General features: G+C 42.5%; 1 protein-coding gene across 1 annotated transcript; it reads right to left on the reverse strand.

The window, feature by feature from the left end:
- Window positions 1-406: 406 nt before the first annotated feature.
- Window positions 407-13800, reverse strand: PPP1R36 (protein phosphatase 1 regulatory subunit 36). The gene is made up of 7 exons (XM_026088661.1): window positions 13740-13800; window positions 12733-12831; window positions 8066-8206; window positions 4078-4120; window positions 2427-2623; window positions 2148-2339; window positions 407-893 (listed from the first exon to the last, which is right to left on the reverse strand). The coding sequence occupies exons 1-7, from the start codon at window positions 13742-13744 to the stop codon at window positions 689-691; spliced, it is 882 nt and encodes a 293-aa protein (XP_025944446.1). The 5' UTR covers window positions 13745-13800; the 3' UTR covers window positions 407-688.
- Window positions 13801-13939: the final 139 nt, after the last annotated feature.

Genomic DNA, 13939 nt, shown 5'->3' on the forward strand with positions numbered 1-13939 from the left:
TTCAAGATACTAACATCCCAACTGTATATTTTAAGTTTGGATTTCTAAGATCTGCTTTCCCAATCATGTAAAAATCAATGAGAAAAAAATCAAATTATGTCATTAGAAAGATAAAATGAAGATTTGGTTGATTCTTTAAATAACAGTATTCCTCTTTGTTATATTCTTTTCACAGTGAATCACAAATTAGGCTAGATATGATGGAAATCAAAAAAGGAGTAAACACAATTTATTAAAGATGCAAGAGGAACTTCATTTAAAAGCATAAATTCAGTAACTTTTAAACTACAGTAAGTCATGTGTCCTGGTGAATCATTTTCRCTTTACTAACCCTCCAGAAAAAGAGGGTTGACATAATAATCAATAATGATATTCATCTGCAGGTGTCAAAGCACTTCGCAAAATAAGTCAGCAGAATAATCTTCATTTTAGAAATAATGCAACCAAGGCATTAAGTAGGAGGGGGAATACAATGATCTAAGATCACTGAGTAGGTTGGTGACAGAACCAGGAATTACAGTCTAGGTCTTCAGTCATCTAGTCCAGAACCATGTGTGCCAGACTACCCCACCTCTGACAAATGATTTAGGCCTTTTAAGCTGCAGGTTCAAAATCGTTTACTTAAAAATGTGAAACTTTGGCACTCAACACAAGAAGATACCAGTTCTGCTAGATGCTCTGATTATAGTCAGCTTCTGTCTCTTGAGATGACACTGCTCTGATTACTAAGTCTGCTTTGAGGGCTTCTCAGAGTTGACAAACTCGGGTCATTTGAAGGGATGGAGGAACCACTCCTTTTTCGTCCTTGTTCTTCCTCTTCCTCCTCCATCATTCCCATGGGCATGAGCGTAATGGGATTTAACTCACTACGATGAGCTCCAATAATGCCCACCCTGTTACAAAAAGTGGTGTTAATATGACTGACACAATGAAGCAAAGGAAAACAGGAGTAAGGGAGAACAATTTGTAATTTTTCCTGGGTAAAACAGCAAAGAGCCTTGTCTCCTTTAGTTAGACTGTGGATAACACATTAGGGAGAGAATATCTGCTTTCCCCCAGGGAAAAACAAATAAGCATGCTTATACACCCTGCACTTTGCATACCACGTCATGTTTCTGTCTGGAGTGTGCATGCACACAACACTAAGCACATTTGTCCAAGTAAAGCTTAGCACTTCCTGGAAAGGTTGGCCCTATTGCATATGAATTTATGAGTATGTACATGAGCTGTAAAGCCAATATGTTCAGTATGCACCCAGCTCCAAAAGCATGCAAAAAGCAATTACATGTGCATTTGCAACAAATTTCACATTCTCAGGAAATACCGGACCCATCGGTCATGTGTTGTAGATGTGTCCAAGATTTTGCATGTATAGCGTAGTAGCATCCACTAGGTTTCCAGAACTCGGGAAGCTCCACACAAATGTTGGACATTCTCAAATTATAATTTCCAGGCAGAAAAAGAAGACTTACCTTGGAAAGCCTTACAGGTAGCCCTACATACACTTCAACAGAACAACACTGATTTACAGTGGTCCTGTTTACATGAGTTATTACATAAAAAAGTATTGTAGTGATACTGCTGCTATCCATGGTTGGATGGAAAGTGGAATTACTCTTTCATGGCATATCAAGGCTTGAAAAATTGGCTTTTATCCTGAATCAGAAGAAAAAGTTCTCTTGTATTTCTGTTACAATAGAAGTTATATTTTAGAAGTACATTGCAGTAACAAAATGACTTTGTCAAAATAAAACACATCAATAAATATAAACTAGAAGTCATGTAAAAATAAGAATTTGGAATGAATCATGAGCAGAAAAAGATATTGCATTTTGATTTAAGAGCTTTTGATTGATTTCTTTTCAATGTTATATTAAAATATATATCTTTTTCCCAGAAAACTTTTCAGTTTTAACAAAACACTATGATGGATGGTAGCTGCTTTGCCATCAATTAAGCAAGAGTACAACCACTACTAGTTCCAGGCTAGCTCAGGCCTGTCTTACCTACACTCCAGTTGCTCTTTAACTACAATGTAGACAAATTCTCAGCCCACTGGCCCCTCTCCCAGTGAGGAAGAGCTAGCCATCAGATATCCTTTCTAATAGTACAATCAAATCTACTTATGCACAGAAATAGGCCCTTACTTGGTAGTGAATAATTCTGAGAAGTCTGGCAAGTCTTTGCTCTTGCAAGGCTGAGGAGTTTTGCCCCGACGGTAGAATTGCTTCTGAAAGAGGTGCTGAGCACTGTCCTTTGGTAAGGGCAGCAGCGTGCTGAGCACTGGTGAGCGCTGCTGAGCCACGGTATTTATAGATGGACGCTTGGCCCAGCCATTTCTTGAAAGAAAACAAATGCAGCTGTTATCTCAGTGTGTTGGGACAGGGGAGGTCCCCTAAAGGCCCATCAGAGTGTCACACATGTACCTGTGACATGGGAATCTCACTTTCTTTGCATCAGCAGTCTGGTCTCCTGCTTTCTGCAAGTCAACATCTTTCTTCTCTCTTAAAGTAGGATTAAATATGTCAGAGCGAAGAAGCCTGCCGATTTCTTCCTGAATCACTCGGAAGTGCTTCTGTCTGAAGGCAAGCCAAGCCACATAGTTGCAGTAGCTGTAGAAGCTCTGAATTGAAAACACAGATCTCATTTTCACTGGAGAAGTCCGCATGTCCCTCTGTGTCCCAGTGTGGAGGCTGGCATGACTCTTCTAAAAAGCCAGCAACCAGTTTGGCATTGACCTTTGCCAAATATCAGACAAGATTTGAAAAGACACAGTATAAAGACTCTATAACTGCCTTTCCAACTCATGGTCAGATGGCCAGAAGTCTGCATACTTAGAGGCCTGTTCCATATATCCCTACTAAAGCAGCTAAGAGCAGTAACTTCCTGCACTGACACTGCACGAAGGGAAGAAGAGGATGATATTTTTTTTTTAGAGATATGCTAACAGATGAGGGTAGAAACACAGTTCAGATGCATTTGATCTTGCTTAACTCTAGCCAGTGTAGCTTAGCCTTGCTGCTAGATACTAAGGAGTTAACTGGAGATCACTGTCTAGTTTCCCTCAATCATCAATGGGAAGAGACAGATGAGATGAGTCATTCCATGGGGGTTCCTATCTCACACATCTGTCTTAGGAAAAAACAATTCACCCTCTAGCTGAGCTTCTCTTTTTCTCCTCTGACTGTCAAGGGAGCCTAAAGGCCTAGTCTGACTGGACACCTATTGTTTGGGTAACCAGAGTTAGACAAGATGATTCCCACCCCAGATGACAGCATTATGATCACAGAAAATATTACTACCAAATATGAACTCATTGCATCTCATCTCCACATATCTGCTTGCTGATTGAAAAACAAACTGTAGCTTTTCACTCCTATTTATTATTTGTGATTCCTGATAGAAGCCAAATGAACACCCAGTAAATCAAATCTCTATTAAGCCTGTTTTTGAAAAGGTGGCATCACTGGCACTGCTCTGTATCCCTGAACTGAATCCACAATAYCCGTCTTTCAAGGAAATGCACCCCAATTTGTGAAGTACAAAGTATAATTTGGGCCCCAGCTGTTTTACATTAATTTGCTGAAGTGCTGTTACCATACCAAGTGTCATAAAATGTTCATTGAGCTGCATGTGGCAGGCTAGAAGAGCTCATTGGCATCCAGAAATGTTGCTAAGGGCGATGAAAATGAAAGAAGACTGAAATTTCATATTTAGAGGTGAAATTGTGAGACCAATGACTAGAAGAAACCTATAGACCAGACTTCCCAGAGGGACCTCAGGCTGTGATAGGAACTGCCCGGGCTCTGAGGGAGCCACAGAAGAACTGAAACTCCCTAGCTGAGGGCTTCAAGAGGGCTTGGGCCTGAAGGGCAAAACCAGACTGTATTTTACAGAAGCATTGTAATCTAGGCCCAAGAGATAAAAACCTTATTCTAGGTACTCTGCCCTATGAGTAAACTGCCGGCAGAACCAAAAGGGAAAGGAGCAGGCTGTCTGCAGTGTTTCAATGTGCAAGGAAGAGACATGCTCTGGGCTGACAGTCACACTCTTCATTAGTCTTTGTATCTTTCTTACCTCAAAGAAGTCCCGATCCTTCTGCGATGATGATGTTTTTCTCCTAAGGCAGTGAACAACAGCACAAAATTAACAGCAGCAGTTGTCCTCTCAGTTCTCTAAGGAGAGTATTGAATATGACTCATGCAGCTATTGCCAAGCTGGCATTTCACCAGGGCAATAAAGTTGGTGCTGGTAAATCCTCATTATTAGCATGCAGAGACCCACTGTCCAAGAGAAAGACAGAACTTCTGCATTGCCTCAGAAGGAGAAAATGCAAAATATTGTATGGCTCAGTTAATTAAATCTGACAGAGAACAAAACTGGATGTGATGAGCAGGCAGTGCTCCCCTGCTATGCTATCTAAACCGAGTTCTCTGCATGGGCCTCTCAAAAGCGGTCAGCACTGATCTAACCCAGTTTCTACTGAAGTCAATAGAAAACTCTCCCTGACATCACTGGAAGAGCAACAAGCAGAGTTACCAAGGGCACAAAGCCAGACCAGTGCTGAGACAATATACTTGAAAACCAGGAGGGAGATAACTGATGGATCTCCAAGAAGAAATGTAAAACATGCACAAGAATGACAAAGGGCCTTTGYTAAAGAAGCATCAACTTGCCCAGTGGAAGTCCAAGAGATGACCTCACCACCCCCTTGAGCCCAGGGATTCTCACACAAAGTCAAATGATGGCCCATCATGGAAACTGTTACCAAAGTGGAAGGTGATGAACACATCCCAGCAGCCACTCAGTTCTCTTGGAGGTGGCACAGCTCACCCTCATGGAAGGGAAAGCAATTTCCTCTGCAAGCCTACAGATCCCCGCAGATCTGGCTAGGTCCTGAGAGATGCGTAGGAAGCCCTGTTTCTCTGTCAGTTCACCACCTCCTGAAACATCCCCTACATTCCTGATAACATCAACAACAGTTGTTCCAAACTGGTATCCCCAGCTGCCATCACTCCAGAAACATCAATGCAGAGCAGACAATGAAGGTAATATCTTTTCAGCCCCATACTTCCATTAACCATCCTGTGGCTTTTATTTATTGATATGTTGATCAATAGGATCACGTATCTCCCTGTCATCCACYGATCCTACTTCTGCTGACAGTTCAGCTGAGATCCCAAACCCCACATATTGCGCAAGGGAAAAGAAGCCTGACTCTGCAAGCATGGCATGGCCCTTTGCCGAAGCAGAATCTCACAAACAACTTTGATGCGTTTGATTCCTTAGAATACTGCACTTTATTATAATTCATGTCTTCAGAATCCACAGTGGAGGAACCTAATGTGACCCCAGCTTCTTAAACCTAAACGTAAAACCCAGCTTCACCTTTTAGCATTACATATCTTTGCAGTGTCTTTGAACTAACCCCTGCTTCAGCAGTCAGAGAAACCTATGTGGAGGCCAGCAACAGAAACTAATACTAATAATTAGAGCCAAATAAGGCTAGGGGTCTCCACCCTTCTTTCCCCAGTGCTTTATTTCCTCCGGTGAGGTATTAAGCTAAGAGACCTGCTTGAAGTAAAGTTTCCTAAAATAAGTGTTGTACTAGGAGGCACCTCCCATGTCTAGGGCACAGTTGCTAATTACCTAGGAAAATACAGAAACGGTCAGGGAAACATCAAACTTACAACAACGTTCAGGACAGAACTTGCAAGAAACRTGAATGAGTGAGTGAAGAGCATCATGCCTTCTAGAAATACAGTAACAATGATTTCTTAGAGATGACAGGGTGACAGGATAAATTCATGCATTAAAGAGGAGGATAGCACAGCCAAGAACAGACAGTGCATTAAGCATAGGGTTTGGATTTAAGACAGTGGCTTCAGACACCTGCAAGAACTACCATTCTGCACAGGGGCACATGGGCGAGAAATGCTTCCTGTGCCATTTTAGCAGTTCTCTTGACCACAGCTGTGACTCTAATTGCCCGTGGATCAAACCAGCTTCAAGGATCAGTAAGGGCTGACTCAGCTGTGTTTGTGCCATTGATGCACGCAGCTTTGGGAACACTCTGTATTTTTCCCATTATGACAATGCCCACAAGGAAACTGGCACCACAAAATGGTTGCACAACCCCATCAACTTAAAAGGAGAAAGCCAGACACACCTATTCCTTCCCCAGCGTTGGAGGCACAAAAGGAGTAATGCTAACACACACAAATAACAGGTCTGGAGGAACTCTCTCAAATTCCAGTCTGGGATAATATCAAGATAGGGTTTTTATGCTGCATTTTACAAAACATGCAAATTGTTAAGCTGAAGATGTTCTCCATCTGAGTGCCCTTTTTTAAACTTTTGGAGAAAACTTGTACATGAACAATGTACAATGTACAATGTACATGTACAATGATTTCATATGAACACATAGGTATTTGGCAGATCTAAAAGGGAAAACAGTTTCCCAGCACATGATAAGATTTCATTAAAATGTTGCTATGGTGAATCAGAAGGAAAAAGTAAAAGCTTCAACACCATCCTGAACCCAAAGGCATTTTGGTTGGGCTATAATAAAATATGGTAAAAGTGGGAGTGGCACATCATTAGTAGTTTCACAGCTTTTTCATCTAAACATTTTTCAGGTCAAAAGAAATTCATCAAAAATAACCCTTGTCACAGTTTCCATTTTGACAAAGGACATTTTCCATCTGAAAACACATGCACTCAAGAAATTGTTAACTAGCTTTTATAATTAAGAGTTTTAATCCGTTCTGTCCCTTAGCTTTTGTTTTTGGCAGTTTACATAATGGACTGGGAGTATCCAGATAACATTTACGGCTAAACTGAGTCATCCTGGAAGAGATTTTTATGTAATTGCAATATGGCATGGGAAGTGCCATATATTGTAACAAGCTCAGCATTAGCCTAACTCTGAAGTCAGCTGTAGTCAGCTACCAGCCTCCTGTGAGTAACTCAGTGAGGTCTCTCTTCGTACAGCACCTTACATCAGAAACACTTTAAGACACAGCCCTCTTCTAGCCTCTGTGGCTTTACAGCCTGGACACCAATGTCCCAACCCATGGCCAGCCTCTAACCACCACTGCTGTTTTTTTGCCGCTAGACCTCTGTCTTGCCTCCATCCTGCACATTCGCACACACCAGACAATACACGTGAGTGAAGAAACAACAGAGCTACCCATTTTTGCTTTCATCTCCCATTAAACTTCCCACCTTTTCCTATTTGTCAGTCTCCAGTCTTCATCATTCCCTTGGCTCCTCTGGCTTTTCAAACATCCTCCCATCCACTCCCACCTGCTTCAGTTTCTTAATTCCCACTACAGCTTTCTCTCACCGCTCAGTTCTTCACTGGGTCTATGGCATCTAAAGAGCARCTGGTGTCCACCGCTCTGGAAAAACCATGCATTGTCTTTCTGGCTCAAAGGAAGGAGGACTACACATCCAATGCCCAAGATCCCCAAGCACAACCTCTTCTTCTCTCTACTCCCTTCATTTGCTGCCTTTCGGGAACACKATCTCCTTCACTTGCCAGTACTCTTACGACTTCTCAGACTTGATATAAGAGGAAATTAAAGCAGGGATCAATGGCAACCAGCAGGTACATAAACATGTTCTCCCTCTTAAACCATTTGCCTTCAAGATTCGGTAAGTGGAAGTGGCAGGGCTGAGATCCAGGGCTGGCACTGCCTTTTGCCCTGTTGACTGTGCTGAACCCATCAAAGGTTCACAGTCTGTATATCTAGCAAGGCTTCGACATACCTGGGCTAGAGCTTTCCAGTCTGGTAACCTGTGCCCTGCTGCAACTTGTTGTGGCCAGATCAGTTGGCAGCAGCTCACCAGAAACACCTTTGGAGTCAGTTACCAGCTGGAGCTTCATGGAGATCAGGACACTCTCTGCCTCATGGTCCCTGCACCCCATGTGTCTCTTTGGTCCACAAAGACATTCGTTACCCTGGACATTCACTTCTGTCACTCAAGAAAGGCTTTGGGCTGCTGCTGCACCTGGCACAGCAAGGGTCCCCAGGAGGGAAAGCTTTCCATGGCTTACTTTCCACAAGACATGTGATGGTGCTCTGCCATGCCTTCTCCAAGGATAAGATTACAGTACAGCTTGGCAAGGTGAATCCTGGCCACTTCTAACTTTGCCAGGACGTCGTCCATTTCTTTCTCCTCTAACAAAACGACGGTCCTGTTTAAATTAGAAAGAAAACAACATTTTTAGGGAAGGTGTTCTGGATAGAAGGAACGCTAGAAAGAGTGACTGTTCCTGAGAAGTAAGAACAGTTTGGGGGCACATAAACCACCACACTACATGACACCAACCTCAGGGGACCTCACTGCAGCAAGACTGAGCTCAGACACCTCAGCGCAGCTTTGCAATGTTGGTGGGGCCACAAGGCCTGGGGCTTGGGCCCAGACAGTCTCTCCTGCTCTGTAGAGCTTATAAGCTCCATGCCCACAGCCTGTGAGGTTGCCTTCTTTGATCCCGCGTAGCTTATGAACCCTTTTTGCAGCCTACATAAAAGCCCTGGAGGTGCACTTAGATATCTCTGGGTGCAGGCTCTGTCACTGGGCAGCCTGAAGCAGTGGGTCTGGCTCATTCAGAGACAGATCTTCTCTTCAAAAAGGCACACGAAGCACCTTTGGGACCGCCTCTAAGCAGGAAAGGCTGACACCACAAGCCTGTATTTTAAACCAGTTCAGATCAAACACTAAGGAAACACCAAGCCAAGGAGCTTTCTGTTTCCTCTGCTTCCCCTGTAATCCACCAGATTGTCTCCTGGTGCCTGGGAGTGCTACAGGCCTAAAAGCCACTGGCCTCCTTTCGCACTCAGGAGGGTTGTTTTTATCTGTCCCATCCCTGATGGCCTCAAGCTCTAAAGCTTTCTGCAAGACCCACATCTAATAATTAGGGCAATTACTCTGGGCTTCTCAAGGGTAATTGCTAATAAAATTCAGCTGATTTTCCTCAAAAGACATGAAAGGATTGGAGGCAGAAACAAATAGAAACTGAGTGGAAAAGAAAACACAGGACAAAATAATAGCCCATGTTCCAGTCCTGTCTCATTTACCACTGCTTAGTTTTTGTTCTTAGAGTCACATATTTCAGAAGTGAATACTCCCAAGCTGTCTCCAGTGGGGGGAATGCCTCATACCCACTGCTTTGGAAAACTGGTTGGTTGTTTTTGAAGTTAGTTACAAGATATTCCTGAATCTAGAGGAAGCCAGAGAAGCCTCAGGCTTGGATTTACAACAAGTCAGCATAGTATCAACAAAAGATAAGGTAACAAGAAATCAAAGACGTCTAGATTCATCTTGACTTTATCTGATATGTACTCCTTCCAATATAAGAAAGTTTAATGAACAGAAGCAATGACTTCTGAAGCAAGGACTGTCTTAGACTGTCTACTGAGGCACCACGAACGCTGATGCTTCTACAGTGTCTTGGTTTAAGGCAGTGAGGAGCTATTCAGACGATCAGGCCTGGCTCCCTGGGGACTGCAATAATCACAACAGATGAGTTGGCATCTATCATAGGCAGCCCAAATAGCAGGAATCCCAAAACACGCAAACTAAGAGCAGGAATAAACAGCATTGTTTTCTATGTTCCTAGGATATCACACATGGTCTGCAAGAGCCCAAATCAGTCAAAGACTGCAGAGCCATTGGATGTGCCTACGATATAGGACCATTAGGCTGAAACAGGACCAGGTGTGCTACCAAGCCCAGTCTCCTAACAGTCATGGACTAGAGGCCTAACTTAGGAGCCAAATAGCTTCCACTCTGTGTATCCTCACCCCGCCCAGAATTAGCCACAAAAGGCTTTCCAAAAACTTTCAACAAACTTTACGGTGGAGATGTTTTGTCTTTTATTAATATGCAAGAGGATGAGAGCAGTGGGAATTAAAGATGGTACCGGTGGCCTAGGTCCTTGTGGCAGGAGGGATTTTGATACACAGAACTCCTCGATGCTCCTAGGAAGAAACTAYATCCCATGCAGCAGCAGGTGACAGAAAAAAGGACAATGGTACATACCATTGTTATCTAGGTGAAAATTTTCCATTTGAGGCCAAATCTGTCAGTTTAGCTATGAGCAAATTACAGGTGTCAACAACCAGACACATGGAAAGGTACCAGCATGCCTTGCCTACAATCTGTCCCTATTTGTGGCAAATAGCCAGGACTACACAGGGAGGTGAAAAAGCCTCTGAAATTAAATTATTTCTTGGGGGGAGGAGGAGGGAGTTTTCTTCCTGAACAGGCAACTAACAAAAGCCCTGAACATGGGATTTATGTGAGATAGATATAGGAATCTAAATGGCTATCCACTCTTCTTTCACATCCTCTCAAATATACCATCATATCACATTATGTAAGGATTCTTATCACAAATGCAATTTGCTGGAATCATGATTCTATTACGTAGTTATAAAATCCCTTTTGCAAGCTCATGGAACTCCATCTTTAGAAAATGGAGTTTTCTTCTCCAACCCCACTATTTCTTAACAGAAGACCATTCCAGAACTTTACTCCTCAGGTGGTTAGAAACTTTCTTTCTGTATCTAGTTTCAGTTTATCCCTGTACAATTTATAACCATTTGATCTTGTTCAGAACCATATCTTACAAAGTACTGTGACAAGTCTTGAAATGTCATGACCAACAGGGGAATCATTTAAGCTAAAAATGAACTCAGTAAAAAATACCTTCTAGATGGTAAGGTCAAGGAAGATATCTATAGAAAGGGAAAGACAGTACTCACTACATTTGATTTTAAATATAGCATACACCAAGTTCAGAATTAGACCAGGTGGATAATATAGGAAATGCAAGATTTTGAACAGGGAAAGAAGGTGCAGTGGCAAAAATCTCTTCCCAGCATGATTGCTGTCTCCCTGCTCCTCCGAGTCAGCTAAGATGCTAGAACAATTAAAGAGGAACTTCAGCATTAAGGAGGATCTAAAATTGCCTTTTGCCATTTTATTTTCCTTCTTTCTATTTATAGTTTAATAGATCAATATCCTAACTTTCTGTTCCTGCACAGTAAGTGTCTCTTCTTTAAATTTCTCTGACATTGCATTGTATGCAGGCAGTCCTGACAAACAAGCCGCTTACCTTCAGGGGAGGCAATGACTCTAAATGAAACAGTACTGTAGAATATCCTTTTGGGAATTGGTACATGTTTCCCACCAAAGAACAGGAGTCATTTTGAGAGTATCACATGCCAGAATACAGCGAAAAGTCTCTCCTGACAGGGATTATCCAAAGCTTATAGCTGATAACTAGTAACCAGAGCCCCCTGAATACAAGAAGCATAACCCTATATTGCAATAGGTCCAAACTTCTCTTTGTTTCAGTCTGTTTACATTTGTATTTGCAACACCAGTCAATGATATGAGTCATTTTGAGCTGTAGTGGCCCATGGAGTGGCCTCCTTGTCCTTTACCAGCCAAGAGCGAGGAGTCATTTTGTAAAATGCAGCCCAATGCACCTTTGCTGAACCTAGGACCTTTGTATATGAAATTACATTCATGGTTTTCTTTATTTATGAATTGTTCTTTGCACAATGAGAGAAACACCTGACGATCTATGGATGTGGAGCAAGTAAATTCCTTAAGGTCACCAGTCCTCCAAAAATCTTTTCTTCAATCCAGATAAATCAGCTCCTCTTTATATCAAGACTTCATGAACTATGAAGCAAGTAATTATTAGGTGTTTTAATAAAATGGTCAATCAGTTCTCAGAGACTATTAAAGAGCCCAGCAGATCATTAGGGTTTCTTATAATCATGGTTTGTAACTCAGTAATACTTTCTCCCAAGGCATATAACCCTCTAACACAGCAGCTCCTAAACTATTTCTCTGGCATCCCCACTTCCACTTTGCAAGGTAGCAAGTGTGGTCACACACCCTTACTTGGGAACTGCTTTTCTAGCATATATTTCTCCTGTTGAAACACATTGGTAGCACCTGAGTCATCTGAGCCTGCCTTGCAAAGTATTTAAAAAGGAATCTTAAAGCAATGTGACCCACAGCACAAATTAACACCCAGCAAACTCAGATATGATTATTTGGTGCTCTGTACTGCAAGCAGAAATGACTGGAYGTTAATGTTATTACTGGGAAATGGCAATAGGGGATGGTAATTCAATCCAGGGCAGTCGTACAGATTTAGCATTTGTAGCAGTAGTAACGATTTATTCATATTGCAGTGTTACCTTGACGAGCCAAATTATTTGGTGACCCCATCGCAGCAAGGCTGGATTCAGGCACCATCTTGAAATGGGGACTAGGATGCTGCCATGTCACATGAACCACAGTGCACGCTACTCAGGGCAAGGCTGGGGAAAAGTGGGCTTCAAACCCTTCCAGAAAATCTGTCTCTCCACAGTCATAGGAGCCTATGTCCTGGAGAGCACACAGGCCGAAGGGGCAAGGGAGATAAAGGGTAAGACTAAGGGGCTATTCCCTGTAGTCTTCCATATACAGACTGGGCCAATATGTGCTTGCAGCTTGAGCTCGAAGCATTACAACAAAGTCAGCAATAACGAACCTAGTCTATACACAGGGCAAGCCCTGCTATGCAGCCTTTGCTCATGCAAGCAGTCCTTGCTCGTATGCAGGATCTCACTGACTCTGACATGAAAGCCTGCCCTGTGATTCCAGATTTGCTGGAGAATGCCCTGTGTATTTACACCAATAAAGTCTCATACTCACGAAACTGGAGTTTTGGATGTCTTTTCCAGGGCAATTTTTTCCAAGTAAAAAGATAAGTAGAAAATCAGGGCCATGAGGAACGCATCTAGTTTCTTATTCCTAAATGGAAGGTAAAAAGGTCACCACAATATCTACAGATTTGCAGATACAAACATGACCAGGCTATTTTGAGTCTCTGCTCAGGGGCCTACAGTATAACAAATACTATCTATACAGTCTAGAACCATTTGTAGTAAGCCCTGCATCCTGCAGTAAGAGTTTGAAGGCTTTCAGAGAATTACTAAGAGTCCAAAAGACATGTTGAAGAGTGGCTTGAACTGGATATGACCAGACATACTCCCAGTGAGCACCCTTTCTGCACTAAACACACTGAAAGGGTGGCATTCACATTCAAAGGAGCAAGTGGGATACCTGGGATACCTCTCCTCTTCTTGAAGGACAGTAGGTCTAAGGCTCAGCAAGGTCTACAGACACATTCCTAAATCAAAGGCAGTGCAGCCACTGTACTGTCCTGCTGATCTCAGAGACATGCCTCTGAGATAAAATGCTCTCGCAGCTGCCTCCTTGCTCTTAGCACTTAGAGAAGTAATGCTGATAGGTAACAGCAGCAATCAATGAGCTCTGCAGGTCTGATGGGAACAGCAGCAGCACAAGAAGGCAGTGCAGATTCCCAGCTGTGTTAGGCGCTCCTGGTGCATCCAGTGTCACTGATGCTCTGGCGAACATGGAATTTAATTTGGAGTAAGATGGATAACAACCTTTGAATATTTAGGCCTAAGTCATAGCTTGCCTGTAGCTAACCCAGAGGAAGACTCTTTCAAACAAGCGATGGGATTATTTCTCTGCACATCTTAAGGACGAAATGCATCTGGTATTGTTTCCCACAGAGCAGCATAGACAAGATATTTTAAACCACTGATATTTTATTTTCTGCTTCTTATAAACCCTAACCCATCCACTACCAGCTTCTCTCATGTAATTCCTGAAACAAATTCTAAATGACATACCTCATAACTGTTGTAAATGATAGCGTGTGATGTGCCTCACTTTCTGGTCCCAAAAACAAAGCAGCACCTGACAACATATAGAAGAGAAAAATAGTATTTCCTCCAAAAAATTATCAGCTGCTGGTAGAGATTGTTTTCTAACCTATATGGGTGATGCCTTGCTGAGATCAAATATCAGCAGTTACTCWYGTTTGACATCA

Source organism: Apteryx rowi, unplaced genomic scaffold, assembly GCF_003343035.1.
Source record: "Apteryx rowi isolate R43461 unplaced genomic scaffold, aptRow1 scaffold_78, whole genome shotgun sequence".
Taxonomy (NCBI): Eukaryota; Metazoa; Chordata; class Aves; order Apterygiformes; family Apterygidae; genus Apteryx; species Apteryx rowi.

Bases quoted from the DNA above. Each gene is read 5' to 3' on its own strand.
- PPP1R36 (XM_026088661.1), bottom strand. The intron at 4,121-8,065 runs GTAAGCCATGGA...TCACTGCCTTAG, and splicing joins CATCACATGTCTTGTGGAAA to GAGAAAAACATCATCATCGC. The intron at 2,624-4,077 runs GTAAGAAAGATA...TTTTCAATTCAG, and splicing joins AGGATCGGGACTTCTTTGAG to AGCTTCTACAGCTACTGCAA.